A 14077-nucleotide genomic window follows, 5' to 3' on the forward strand; every position below is an offset into this window, starting at 1 on the left:
ACCTCTCTCTGTCCTTATTCACAGTGTCCCTCTTTATCCTTATGACCTCTCTGTCCTTATTCACAGTGTCCCTCTTTATCCTTATGACCCCTCTCTGTCCTTATTCACAGTGTCCCTCTCCACCCTTATGACCTCTCTGTCCTTATTCACAGTGTCCCTCTCCACCCTTATGACCTCTCTGTCCTTATTCACAGTGTCCCTCTCCACCCTTATGACCTCTCTGTCCTTATTCGCAGTGTCCCTCTCCACCCTTATGACCTCTCTCTGTCCTTATTCACAGTGTCCCTCTTTATCCTTATGACCTCTCTGTCCTTATTCACAGTGTCCCTCTCTACCCTTATGACCTCTCTGTCCTTATTCACAGTGTCCCTCACCACCCTTATGACCTCTCTCTGTCCTTATTCACAGTGTCCCTCTTTATCCTTATGACCCCTCTCTGTCCTTATTCACAGTGTCCCTCTTTATCCTTATGACCCCTCTCTGTCCTTATTCACAGTGTCCCTCTTTATCCTTATGACCTCTCTCTGTCCTTATTCACAGTGTCCCTCTTTATCCTTATGACCTCTCTCTGTCCTTATTCAGTGTCCCTCACCACCCTTATGACCTCTCTCTGTCCTTATTCACAGTGTCCCTCTTTATCCTTATGACCCCTCTCTGTCCTTATTCACAGTGTCCCTCTTTATCCTTATGACCCCTCTCTGTCCTTATTCACAGTGTCCCTCTCCACCCTTTTGACCTCTCACTCCCTCCTCCCACTCTCGTCTCCTTCCCCTTTCGAGCATTTACAGGCTAGTGGTGGTGTTGGTTGTAGATCGCTATTTAAACGTTTGTAGATAAAATAGTAATTGTTGTTGAAGAAATCCCAGAGGCGGCGGAGAAAAGGAACTGTGAACCAGGTGAGGTGAGTGATTCGAGCTCCGGACGAGTGATCCGGACGAGTGCGGTAACTGTGGTGTAACTGTACCGAGTGCGGTAACTGTGGTGTAACTGTACCGAGTGCGGTAACTGTGGTGTAACTGTACCGAGTGCGGTAACTGTGGTGTAACTGTACCGAGTGCGGTAACTGTGGTTTAACTGTACCGAGTGCGGTAACTGTGGTTTAACTGTACCGAGTGCGGTAACTGTGATTTAAAATCTCCACATACTCCTTTATGACCTCTCTCTCTCTCTCTCCTTTAATGGGGTAGAGAAGGGATAAACAACCATCGATTGGAAGGACTGTAACTCCGATAATAAATATAATATCTGTTAATGATTAAGATTTTAAGAAGAAGTAGAAGTAGAAGAAGAAGAAGAAGAAGAAGAAGAAGAAAACTCGTGACCACGTGACGAGTAATGGCGGGTTTGTGAGTTTGTGAGTTGGGGTTAGTGAGCGGAGTCGAGTTATAATCCGCCATCGTGTTCGTCATCTTGCAGTTTGTGTTGTCGTTGCGCGGTGAGTAGTGAGGTGTTCACCACACTCGACCCTCATTCTGAGTGGTCTGTGGTGGTTTGTTTTATCGGTTTATTCGAAGGGAGTCCGATATCTCGTGGTCCTCCATTGCTCGGAAGGTTCCTCAGGCCCGTTCGTGTGAGATAACGTTGTATTTGTGGAATTTAGTCAAACTGTGGAGGTTTTATGAATAATAATAATAATAATAATATCGACGTGATGGTCGGGGTGAAGCACGTGGGGTGAAACAAGCCAGATACTGAGGTGATGTGTCTGGGTTAGCACTCAAGATGTGAGGAGTGGAGAGTGGTGAGCACGATGCACGGCGCAGCCTTTGGGGTCGAGTGCTTGGGGTGTAGCATTGTGTGAGTGGGCGTATGATATCTGTGTGTGGTGTATGGAGTGGAGCACACATGGAGTCGGGGTGTGGTACACATGGTGTATGTATGGAGTGGAGCACACATGATGTATGGAGTGGAGCACACATGATGTATGGAGTAGAGCACACATGGTGTATGTATGGAGTGGAGCACACATGGTGTATGTATGGAGTGGAGCACACATGGAGTCGGGGTGTGGTACACATGGTGTATGTATGGAGTGGAGCACACATGGTGTATGTATGGAGTGGAGCACACATGGTGTATGTATGGAGTGGAGCACACATGGTGTATGTATGGAGTGGAGCACACATGGAGTCGGGGTGTGGTACACATGGTGTATGTATGGAGTGTAGCACACAGGGAGTTGGGGTGTGGTACACATGGTGTATGTATGGAGTGTAGCACACATGGAGTATGTATGGAGTGTAGCACACATGGAGTCGGGGTGTGGTACACGTGTATGTATGGAGTGGAGCACACATGGAGTATGTATGGAGTCAGGGTGTGGTACACGTGTATGTATGGAGTGGAGCACACATGGAGTCGGGGTGTGGTACACATGGTGTATGTATGGAGTGTAGCACACATGGAGTATGTATGGAGTGGGGCACACATGGAGTCGGGGTGTGGTACACATGGTGTATGTATGGAGTGTAGCACACATGGAGTATGTATGGAGTGGGGCACACATGGAGTCGGGGTGTGGTACACATGGTGTATGTATGGAGTGTAGCACACTGAGTCGGGGTGTGGTACACGTGTATGTATGGAGTGTAGCACACATGGTGTATGTATGGAGTGTAGCACACATGGAGTCGGGGTGTGGTACACACGATGTATTATTGTGGGGCCGGGTATAGGTGGCGAGCACGACCGCAACGTGGAGCAGTAGAGTCGTATCCACCGAACACCCGGAATTTAGGTCGTGACCCTCGGATAAGTCCGAAAGGCACGGATCCCTGACAGGATCATGAATCGCCAATAATTCGACCGCGTGTAGTAGGGTTAATTGCCAAACTTCAATATACCTAAGTACCAACGCGGCAAAGCTACCGGGGAATTCACACCCTCGACAGACCTCGAGCGGAACGAGTTGTTACCGTGCTCAAACCGTGTGTAGCCCGAGCGGATGGTCACCAAGGCCCGTCGGTCCAAATTAACAATTTGCTGACTCGCTATTTCTCAACACGCACCGTGCTAAGCCAATAAATGAAATGGCAGGGAACGAGCTGGGACCTTCAACAAGAGGGGAATTTATTTACAATAATCGGGGACGAGGGGAGCACGTAAGGGCAGAGTTATCCGAATAAAGAAGGGAATCAAATGTACAAGCAATTCCTTAAACAATTCTACTTAGAGACAGGGCCACAGACACACACACGCACACACAAATACCCCAGAAAGAGATGGACCTCAAGGTCTTTATTGCCCCTTCAGTTCGGTAGGGAAGACGAGCTGAGGGAAGAGAACGTGGCTGGCTACCTGGCCGCGTTCGCGCGGCTGGACGACAACACCTTCCCGGAGCACCAGGCGCCAAAAAACGGACCAGGGCAGCCGAACCCAGAGGAGGCGAAGACAAGGTGATCCCCTGTGATGAGATGGTCGACCGCTTGTTGTAAAGTGCCAGACGAGATGCCTTGGATGCGCGGGATGCAGTCAGCCACAGACCCAGACAGAAGAGCGCTCGAGCAGACGGGACACAATCATCAATCTTTTCCCGTCGTTTTTGGGGCCGGGTCCGCTTCCCCTCACCTGCCCCATTGGGTGGACGGCGTGTCGCAGCTCTGCCTTCTTGAAAAGGACCACCCCGGCTTTGGTCCGTGTGTCGCCCATTGAGCGGAAAATGACGCATACCCTTATTTGGCGCGAAGCGAGAACGAAGCGCTCGTGACCATATTTGGGGCCAAGCCAGAGCAAAATGCTTCGTGACCATATTTGATGCGGAATCCACACCGCATGGTGCATGGAAATCCACCCACGCACACGCCCGCATGCCGGCGAGCGCGGAAGAGCACGGACAATTCGGCGAGCAGAGGGTTGTTGTTGCTGGGGTAAAAATCCTATCTATAAAATAACTTCGCAGCGCACATACACTTAGTTCCCATTAGACATAGGGCAAAGGGTGCTATCTATCCACATATACTTAACGAAATAACTTACCTACGGGGACCTGAATGTTGAGTGCTCATGGCTGCCAGATTCGTAACAGTATGTGTAGTATATGTATGGAGTGTTGCACACATGGCGCCTGGGTATGGTATGTATGATGTATGTGTAGTGCATGTGGCGTAGCACCGCAGATGCTTTGGTTATGTGCGTGTGTCATTCCGTGCCAACTCACCTCAGGGTCCCCAGGTCATCTCCTCAGATTTTGCTGGAAAAATTCTTAAATGTAGATCTATATGGCTCTACCCACCATGTAAAAGATTAGCTTTCAATTCCTCATTGTTTAAAAAATATCTATCTCTAGAGACCTTTGAAATTTGGCCCTAAAAATGCCAAATGTGAAAAACGCATTTTTTTTCCAACTTCAGTGGCTTATAATTTTATAATGGACTCCTCAAGAAAGCTAATATTGCAAATATTTACTAATTGTCATCCAAATTTTTCAATTATGGCATCAGATAGCTTCTGGGATGCATATTTCTCACTCTGTAGGAAGCTAAAAATGGCTTTTTGGCCAAAACGAGCTAAAATAAGGTTAAACTATAGGAGCCCTCCTGAAAATATGGAACAACTTAGAATTTTTTCCTCATAACACAGTGATTATAGGGTCATTATCTATCCATAGATACATTTTTGCTGGGATAATACAGTTAGGTGATGAATTATAAAAGTTTTAACATAAGCCCTTTCTCCGAGGGCTCGAAAATGGACCCATATTGTCCCCTGGTTTGACCATGTGGCTAGCGGTTTAGGATCTTCATTTTTTTTTTCCTAAAGATTGCCTCATATAAGATGTGTCCACTGACCGAATAATTTTATCTAATGCCCATGGCTTCATGGTAAAATAAATTTTTATTTACATGCACGTTTTTTATAATTATTCACTTTTTTCATATTCAGAAGTTTATAAATCTTAAATGGAACTATCCAGGAAAGAGTTACTGCAGAATTTTATAAACTGGTATACAAAATTTCAGATTATGGCATCAGAATGTCTCTGGAAAGCACATACTCTGAGTTTTAGGAAGCCAAATATGGCAATTTGGCCCACTTGGTACAAAACAAGGTGAACTTGCAGGGGTGCACATGAGGCTAAATAATTATGCTTCTTATTAGACATTGGTGATAATGATGCACATTGTAGAAACAATTTAAGACTTTATTTGTCAATTTATTCAATGTGGAAACAATCAAGATCAAAAATAAATTTTGAAATTAAGCAAATTTCTCCAAATCCTAAAAAGAGATCCCAGTACTTAGCAATAAATTTACTCAGAAGGGAGGATCTTACGAAACAAGATTTTATTTGACTTACTGTGCACATTTTTCGTGTGAAACTGGAAAGGATCACAACAGGAGGTCTGTCGACACTCATACCGGGAAAGGTATACAGTCTTCTGAACTGAAAGTAATTCCTGATCTCCATGAAATCAATTCTTTTAACTTCTTCTCCAAAGCAGCAACTTGTTTTAGCCCAACCTTCCTTGTATAATAGGTCTTGTGACACTCCTGGTCTAATTTGGTTCCAACAGTGCATCGACTTGTCAAACTTGTGCCACTGGGCCCAGGTTTTTCTGCATCCATTTTCTTTGTTTCCTCCTCTCCTTTGTTATCCAAACAGACAAACAGACAGACAGGTTGACTGTGCTGCCCCTAGTGTTGTGACAGACCATTACTCCATCAAGTGGTGTATGTCATAACTAATGACTTCAAATAGAGAACTGTAGGACATGTTTTTTAAATTAAAACCCAAGCATATGTTTGGATTATCATTACAACAATTTATTTTTGAATAAAATATGTACTTATAATTCTTAATTTATGAGAAGAATCATCTAAGTTGTTACATAACCTCAGTTAATGCCCCCTGCATATTCACCATTTTTGGTCAAAGTGGCATTTTCAACTTCTTACAGATAGAAACATGTGCATTCTGATAACATTATCAGGCATTCTGATAACAGATCCTTAAATTTCATATGTCAGTTTATAAATATCTGCAGTATCGCTTTGCGAGAGTGTTCAGTTTCAGATTTATAAGCTCATGAATATGAAAAAAGTGAATAATTACAAAAAAAACGTGCATATAAATAAAAATTTATTTTAATATGAAGCCATGGGCTTAGATAAAATTATTTGGTCAGTAGACACATCTTATATGAGGCAATCTTTAGGAAAAAAATGAAGATCCTAAACCCCTAGCCACATGGTCAAACCAGGGGACAAAATTGATCCATTTTAGAGCCCTCGGAGGCAAGGGCTTATGGTAAAACTTTTATAATTCATCACCTAACTGTATTATCCCAACAAAAATGTATCTATGGATAGATAATGACCCTATAATCATTGTTATGAGGAAAAAAATCTCAGTTGTTCCATATTTTCAGGACGGCTCCTATAGTTTCACCATATTTTAGCTTGTTTTGGCCCAAAAGCCATTTTTAGCTTCCTATAGAGTGAGAAATATGCATCCCAGAGGCTATCTGATGCCATAATTGAAAAAATTTGGATGCCAATTAATAAATATTTGCAATATTAGCTTTCTAGAGGAGTTCATTATAAAATTATAAGCCCCTAAAATTGAAAAAAAATGCGTTTTTCACATTTGGCATTTTTAGGGCCAAATTTCAAAGGTCTCTAGAGATAGATATTTTTTTAAACTATGAGGAATTGAAAGCTAATCTTTAGCATGGTGGGTAGAGCCCATAAAGATCTACATTTAAGAATTTTTCCAGCAAAATCTGAGGAGGTGACCTGGGGAGGTTTTTGAAATTTAGGTGAGTTGGCACGGAATGACCCTTGTGTGATGGAGCACCCTACATGCTGTCATGATACGCATTGTGCGAGTGCACACATTGCCGGGACACAGCATCTGGAGTGCTACCATGCTCGATGTTGGCATGATGCAAGTGCAGTGTTGCATGCAGGATGCAGCGTATGGAATGCAGCATGCATGATTCTGCGGTGTAGTACACCCAATACCGACGCACAGCCTTTCAGGTCCAGCATGTGCAATGCTGAGATGCAGTGAGTGGGATGAAGCTGACACGATGCTAAGGTGAAGCATGTAGGGTCCATCAAAGGGTGTAAAGCGTCTTGATTGGCATGGCACGGGTGCAGCACTTGCGGTCGGCGTTGTGCGCTGGCCAAACGTGGCCGAGACCTTCTGAAGACCGAACCGGATTAACGAGATCTTCTTCGCCCATACCATGTTCAACGCTGGACTTTCAAAATGACAGAAGAATGCTCAACGAGGCCTTTTGTGCATGCGCTGTGTGCATTGTCTGTGGTTCGGTTCTGCTCGTCGGGCACTTTGAACTTGCCGCTGCGAGCACGAAATCCACAATTCAAATCGTCCAATTTTAAACTTCATTTTCAGCATTTATATGAAAGGGTAGCACTTTCAAAATGGAGAACCATAACTGTTCCTCAATGAAAATCAGACTCATGGAAATAGAGAAAATACGACAAATGTGATTTCTTATAATATCCTGTTAATACAAGCTTGTGGCCACAGTGAACACACACACACACACACACACACACACACACACACACACACACACACACACACACACACACACACACACACACACACACACACACACACACACACACACACACACACACACACCGCGCTTCTCCTTTTAGTTATAGATGCTAAACTCTATTTATTTTGTGTTCTCGGAACCGAACAAACAATATGTTTATACCAGCCCTCACAGCTCCTGCAGCTCCCTGTCACTCTCTCCCAACATGATTAATCGTAAATATCATCATTTTTAAATGACCATGTACATTCACCAGCTTCAGATATGTCCTTCCCAATGGTGCTCAGAAGCACCAAATCCAGATAAACCATCCATTCACTGGTAGTGATCCGTCAGGGAGTTTGTGTATCAAACGACTGTCCACTTTGACCTTGTACCGGCCCACATGGTTGGGAGTTTGCAGTACCATCGGCTGCCCATTCGTTGATCTGAGAAAGTTCTCCAAGTCTTTTGTTGTGCAGAGGCACAGCCCTTTGTCTCAGCTACTTTTCCAAGTATTTTCAGAAGCTTTGTGCTCCATTTAAAGTAACAATCCTTACCTCCGACACACACTATCCTTTATGATGCTCTATACGTCGACGTTTCCTGGGGTTTCTGCACGTGTGTGCCGAACATTCGAGGACTGAATACGTCATTTTGAAAGTCGCGTATTGGAATTCTGGGCGGCCCATCGGGCAGTGCGCCAGGCACCTCGCCTCACCGGGGTCCGAATCCAAGATGGGACCCGAGCAGAGGTTCTTAACAAATGTAAGAGTGCTGTGTAGCTCAGCCGTGACGAGTGCATTGCATAGTGGAATCGCTCGTCCGACATTTTAGTCAGCAAGTATAAATTTGGAAAAAAAACATGTTTTTAGAGTAGATAGTGAGGATGGATCAAATACATTAGATCAGTGGTTGTTAAACTTGTTTTTTTGCCCCCCATCCCAATCGAGCCTTAACGATTGCCCCCTAACGAGCCCATCTCTGATGTTTAAGTGCACTGAATATTATTACAGTTCATCAAATGTGATATCAATTTCAGGCAAAAGACATCTTACACTTGGAATTTCCTTTAATAATCCATATCTAACCAGCTGTTGTGCAAAAGAATGTATAAGATATTCACAGAGGTAACGCAAGCAGGTACTCATTAATGAAATGGATTATATGTTGGTTCTTTTTTACTTACTTTTCACATCACAATAAAAACTAGAATGTCTGTCTGTTTCTCTGTCTGTCTGTCTGACCACACAGACAGACGGTGAAAACATAACCTCCTCCTCGCTTTGGTGGGCAGAGGTAACAAAACAGACGTGCCTGTATTACATTTACAGTTTTAATCCTTAGCTTACATATAGCCAGCTGTTGTGTAACACAACGCTATGAACATCAAGACGTACCACAAACAAGTGCGGTACTTTCTAAAGGAATCGTCCCAAGCTCTCACGTTAAAGAACCTCAGCTCACGTAAAACATTAAAGAACACGAACCAGCTGAACAGTTTGTTATCTCTCTCTCCATGTATAAAGAAGCGTTCCTCTGTCTTACCAGATGCCAGTCCCTTTGGGTCAGTACGGGCAGGCTCAGCCGAGCTGTTTTGACCGGGTGAAGATGGGCTTTATGATGGGGTTTGCTGTGGGAATGGGAGCTGGAGCTCTTTTTGGTACATTTTCTGCTTTGAGGTACAAATGATTGTTTACTTCTTGATTTTTAAACATTAGGTGAAGGCTCATTTTGGAATTGGGGAATTTAGAAACTGATTTTGCTCGTGACGCTCCGACTTCATAATTGCGCTCTAAAAGTTTTTCTTTTTCTTTATGAATCTTTCGGTTTCTTCAGGTTTTTGGGGGTTTTTTGGTAATCGCATGCTTGACTCATTTTAAAGATGAGCAGAAAAACCCATCCTTACGGACGGGTAATTTCCATGGGATTGTGGACACGATGGCTTGTAATACGCACCCCTACCAGAAATGATGCTACACATTATATTTGCTTAAAATATGGGTCCTCCCTCCACCCTCAACTCCCGGGATGTGAATGACGAACGTGTGTCTGCCAACGACGAATTGATTCGATTTTCGTGAAGATCTGGATCCGGACACGATAATTTTTTTAAAGTGATTCTTCACCAGTGAGAGATAATATATAGCACAATATGTCAAAAAGTGATGGACAGGTTGGGTGTGTGACAAGGACAAATTTATTTGATTTTGGTGAAGATACAGATCCAAGAATTTTAATTTTTTTTAAGTGATTCTTCACCACTGAGGGATTGGGCCAAAACAATATATATGGTCATGACCAAAAATATTGGCACCATTGCACTTTTTTTCAAATAATACACCTTTTCTTCCAGAAAATTGTTGAAATTAAAAAATCTTTTGGTATCCACAGATGTATTTCTTTTGATTTGCAGTGGAACAAAATTTAAAAAAAAAATGTACTAAATCTTAGCTTATTCCACACAGAAATCCTAAAATGGCCCAGACAATATTATTGGCACCTTTTAGAAGTTGTTTGAAATCATTAGATTTCAAGCAGGTGATTCTCCTTTACTTTGGAATTGAACTCACCTATGGTGAGTTGCAGGTGCATGCAATATAAAAATCACTCATTCAACCAGTTTGAACGGCGAAAAGGAGTCATTCTGCTGTTTTGTGTCACTGAAACACAATGAGCATGGACAAAAGAGAGAAAACCAGAGAATTGTCTGAGGAGGTCAGACACAAGATTGCAGCCAAGCATGGACAATCTCAAGGCTACAAGTCCATCTCCAGAGACCTTGATGTTCCTGTGTCCACCATACACAATGTTATCAGGAAGTTTAAGGCCCATGGCACTGTAGCCAACCTCACTGGACGTGACCGCAAGAGAAAACTTGATCGAAGATTGCAGCGAAGGATTGTTCAAATGGTGGAGAAAGCACCTCGATAAGCTGACCTTCAGACACAAGGTACGACTGTTTCAACTCGCACCATCCATCGCCAACTCGATGAAAGGGAGTTCAAAGATAGGAGACCAAGGAGGACCCCACTGCTGATTGACATAAGAAAGTCCGACTGGAGTTTATCAAAACACACTTGAACAAGTCAAAATCCTTCTGGGAGAATGTCCTGTGGACAGATGAAACCAAATTAGAGCTTTTTGGTGAAGCACATCATCTCGATGTTTACAGAAAACAAAATGAAGCCTTCAAAGAAAAAATAACACCTTCCCTACAGTCAAACAAGGAGGAGGTTCAGTGATGTTTTTGGGTTGGTGTGCTGCCTCTGGCACTGGGTGGCTTGATTGTATGCATGGCATCATGAAATCAGGAGATTACCAAGGCATTTTGGAACACAATGTTCAATCCAGTGTCAGAAAGCTGGGTCTCCATCGAAGGTCATGGGTCTTGCAGTAGGACAATGACCCCAAGCACACTTCAAAAAGCACCCATGAATGGTTCAAGACAAAACGCTGGACTGTTCTGAAGTGGCCAGCAATGAGTCCAGATGTAAATCCCATTGAACACCTGTGGGGAGATATGAAAACAGCAGTTGGGAGAAGGCACCCTTCAAATGTGGGAGAACTGGAGCAGTTTGCACAAGAAGAGTTGGCCAAACTACCAGTAGAGAGGTGTAGGAAGGGCTTGACTGCAGTTATTTTGTCCAAAGGCTGTGCTACCAAATATTAAGTTGAGGGTGTCAATTTTGTCAATGCTATTTCTTTTTACTTTCTGATTTTAAAGGATATATTAAGTTCTGAATCAAAAACAAAGGTTCTGTAATATCAACACTGAAATTAATTGTGTAATATTAACAGTGAAAGTTCTGTCATATTAGCTGTGAAAAACCAAATACTTTTGTCAATTTCAATGTATTTTTAGAGAAAATTGTGAGTTATTGGAAAAAAAGTGCAAGGGTGCCAATATTTTTGGCCAGGACTGAAGCCTCGATATCTGATATCTCACAAGTCCACGAGATATCTGATATCTCATGAGACTGATATCTCATAAAGTTGTTGACGGATTATAACAAAACTTGGTGGACGAGTTGGGTCAGTGACGAGAACAAGCCAATTCGAGTTTGGTGTTTGACAACCATGGTCCGGATGTTGATCTGGCCTATCGGTGGGATACAACACGTCAACTGTTCAGCATGGCGGAGGTATAGTATATGCTCTTCTGAGTGCCGTTCTAGTTATGAATCTGTTATTACCAATTTATGATGAGTCTGTTGTAGTTGTATCCGTAACGTCAGACTTTGTATCATTATGTGAACGTAAAACAAGGATTAGCAATGCATTGTTGACTTTCAGAATGTTGTGTTTCTCACCCCAACATGATTTTTCATTTTTCTAATCGCAGGATGGGCATGCGTGGTCGAGAACTTATCGGAGGCATTGGAAAGACTATGTTGAACAGTGGAGGCACTTTCGGAACATTCATGGCTATTGGGATGGGTATACGCTGCTGAGGTCATGGGTTATGATTGATATTCCTGTTTGGTCACATTCTGGTCTGTCCTGCACTCAGACTGCAAAGGTTACCATTCATTTGCTGTGACCGTCATGGAATTTTAGTGGCTTATCTACTATCTGGACAGCATTGTTTGATGTTTCCTCTGCAAATTGGTGAAAGGAAAAGAATGTTGTGATTTTAAACTTCACCATGAAGGATACTTGTTTTGAGTTCAGTTTGCCATGGGCTTTTGCACAAAAATCTGATATTAGACCGCTTGTTGGGATAAATCTGAAACGTTACACATCACCATCCTTCAGGCCTTATTGATTCCACAGCACAAGGTTTGAATGGATCAGCCCGACCTGCAATGTTCAGATGTCATGAAGATAACTCAAAATATATTCTTTATTCTGAGCTTTAAGTGTTGATTAAATAGTGTGATACCTTTGTTTAACCTGCATAAGGACAATTGATACAAAATGAGTTTGCCACTTTGGTGTTTCCTTCTTGATTACTAAAATGGCCATCCCAAATTCTGTATTTGTACAAGTCCATTGTCTCCTGATATTCTTTTTGCAATTATTACAATGCAGTACAGACACAGAGGTGCAAGGAAGAGCAGTTTGTAAACCTTGTAAAATGTGTTTCTTTCTGCTGATGTCCCAGTCCTTTATACCATATCAAAATACCAGCAGGGTTGCCCGGCACTGTTCTAATCATGTTGGAATTTTGAAAAAATTACAAAAAAAAAATTCTTTTTGTGGGCGTCCGAAAACACTTCCCTTCACCTACTAAGAAAAAGGGTCGGAGATTATTTAATATTACCTTTCACATAGCCACAAACTGGCACTACAGAGATATTTAATTAATAAATAATTACTACTTTTAAAAAACTGTTTTCTTTGCCGAAAACAATCCTCGGCACTCACTGATGAACATCTCAGTTTGAAGATCCATTTGACCATTTCTGAGAGAATTGGGGACACACAGCCAAACATCTTTCTTGCAGTACAGATAATGAAAATCACCTCCATGAGTCGAGGCCCAAAAACATTTTGAATATATAGGATGGTGCAAACATCGTGGACCATCAGGTAAATTGTAGTAAATATTCAGATTGTTGTCCATTAACTTGGATACACCTTTCGATATAATGTCCACACAATGTTTAAACATATAACACCGTTTTTGAATGTTTTACCGGTAGTTTTGTGGAACCGACTAATTTTTCTTCAAATGGTTGTTTACCTCCATCTTGATCATTCTCCCCTTGCCCTCATTCTTCCCCACATCCCTTATTTCTATTTCTCCAAGTCTCTCTATTTTGTCTTTCAACCTTTCTATTGTTCTTTTCAGCCCATTACATCCTAATCCATTCTGTGTTCTCACTCCTCCATGAGCCCTGACACTGTCTACAAAAAGGTTGCCTGATTGATCAGTGGCGTCTGAGTATTTTTCGTAAAATTAAGTAGTAATTGATGGATTAGAAGTACGTGGCCTTCCTTAACAAGCTCCACCCTCTCGTCTTTTGATATTCTTAGTCATCAATTACCGAGACAAGAAGAAAAACGTAATTCATTTTAGAGAGTTCATAGAACTCCTGCACAGTCTTGAGAAACAAGGACACGGGTGGGGTCTGTGAGCAGATAATTTGATTGGTCGAGATGATGGAAAATGCTGTAATATTTTTTTTTTCCCCAATTAGGCCTTAGTTATTTTATAACTTGGTTTACGGATCCGCCGACGGTATATTTGCCGAAATAAAATATAAATATAAAACACATTTTTAGGCTTTTATATTTATACATTTTCCGCCAAAGGTGCAAAAGTTTCAAAACCCGAATGTAAACGTCTGCATTTATTTTCAAAATATAATTTTGTGTGCGTGCCAAAATGCTGAGTCACCTTTAACCAAACTGCGCAGTCATCTTTGGTCATGGCGTCTGAGCAGTGGCCAGCATGGTTCAGATTGACTGTGGTTTCTGGGGCGAAAGTGATTGTTAAATAAGAAGTATGTCAGCGGTATAAATTTGAGTGACTGTTGGTGATTTAATCACGCAACATCTTGATGACAAATATTCTGGCCGAACTATTGCATCAATTCAGTGCAGCAGCAGGGATGATT

General features: G+C 42.4%; 1 protein-coding gene across 4 annotated transcripts; it reads left to right on the forward strand.

Annotated features, from left to right (window-relative positions):
* Positions 1–663: 663 nt before the first annotated feature.
* On the forward strand, positions 664–12488 carry ROMO1 (reactive oxygen species modulator 1). Of its 4 annotated transcripts, none has more exons than XM_085881827.1 (3): positions 664–901; positions 9063–9193; positions 11857–12488. In XM_085881827.1, exons 2-3 carry the CDS (start codon positions 9063–9065, stop codon positions 11963–11965), a joined length of 240 nt encoding a protein of 79 aa, XP_085737953.1. In that variant the 5' UTR covers positions 664–901; the 3' UTR covers positions 11966–12488. The 4 variants fall into 4 exon arrangements, with proteins under 4 accessions (XP_085737953.1, XP_085737954.1, XP_085737952.1 ...); XM_085881828.1 differs by having other exon boundaries at positions 744–896; XM_085881826.1 differs by lacking the exon at positions 664–901 and adding an exon at positions 1277–1435.
* The last annotated feature ends 1589 nt before the right edge of the window (positions 12489–14077 follow it).

The sequence above is a fragment of the Eptatretus burgeri genome, chromosome 5 (genome assembly GCF_056783735.1).
Source record: "Eptatretus burgeri isolate ZD-2024b chromosome 5, Ebu_testis_v1, whole genome shotgun sequence".
NCBI lineage: Eukaryota > Metazoa > Chordata > Myxini > Myxiniformes > Myxinidae > Eptatretus > Eptatretus burgeri.

What these genes read in the sequence shown, in the direction of transcription:
- ROMO1 (XM_085881827.1), top strand. Translation starts at nt 9,063, where the DNA reads ATGCCAGTCCCTTTGGGTCAGTACGGGCAGGCTCAGCCGAGCTGTTTT. An exon ending in GGTACATTTTCTGCTTTGAG is followed by an intron (nt 9,194 to 11,856) that starts GTACAAATGATT and finishes TTCTAATCGCAG; the next exon opens with GATGGGCATGCGTGGTCGAG.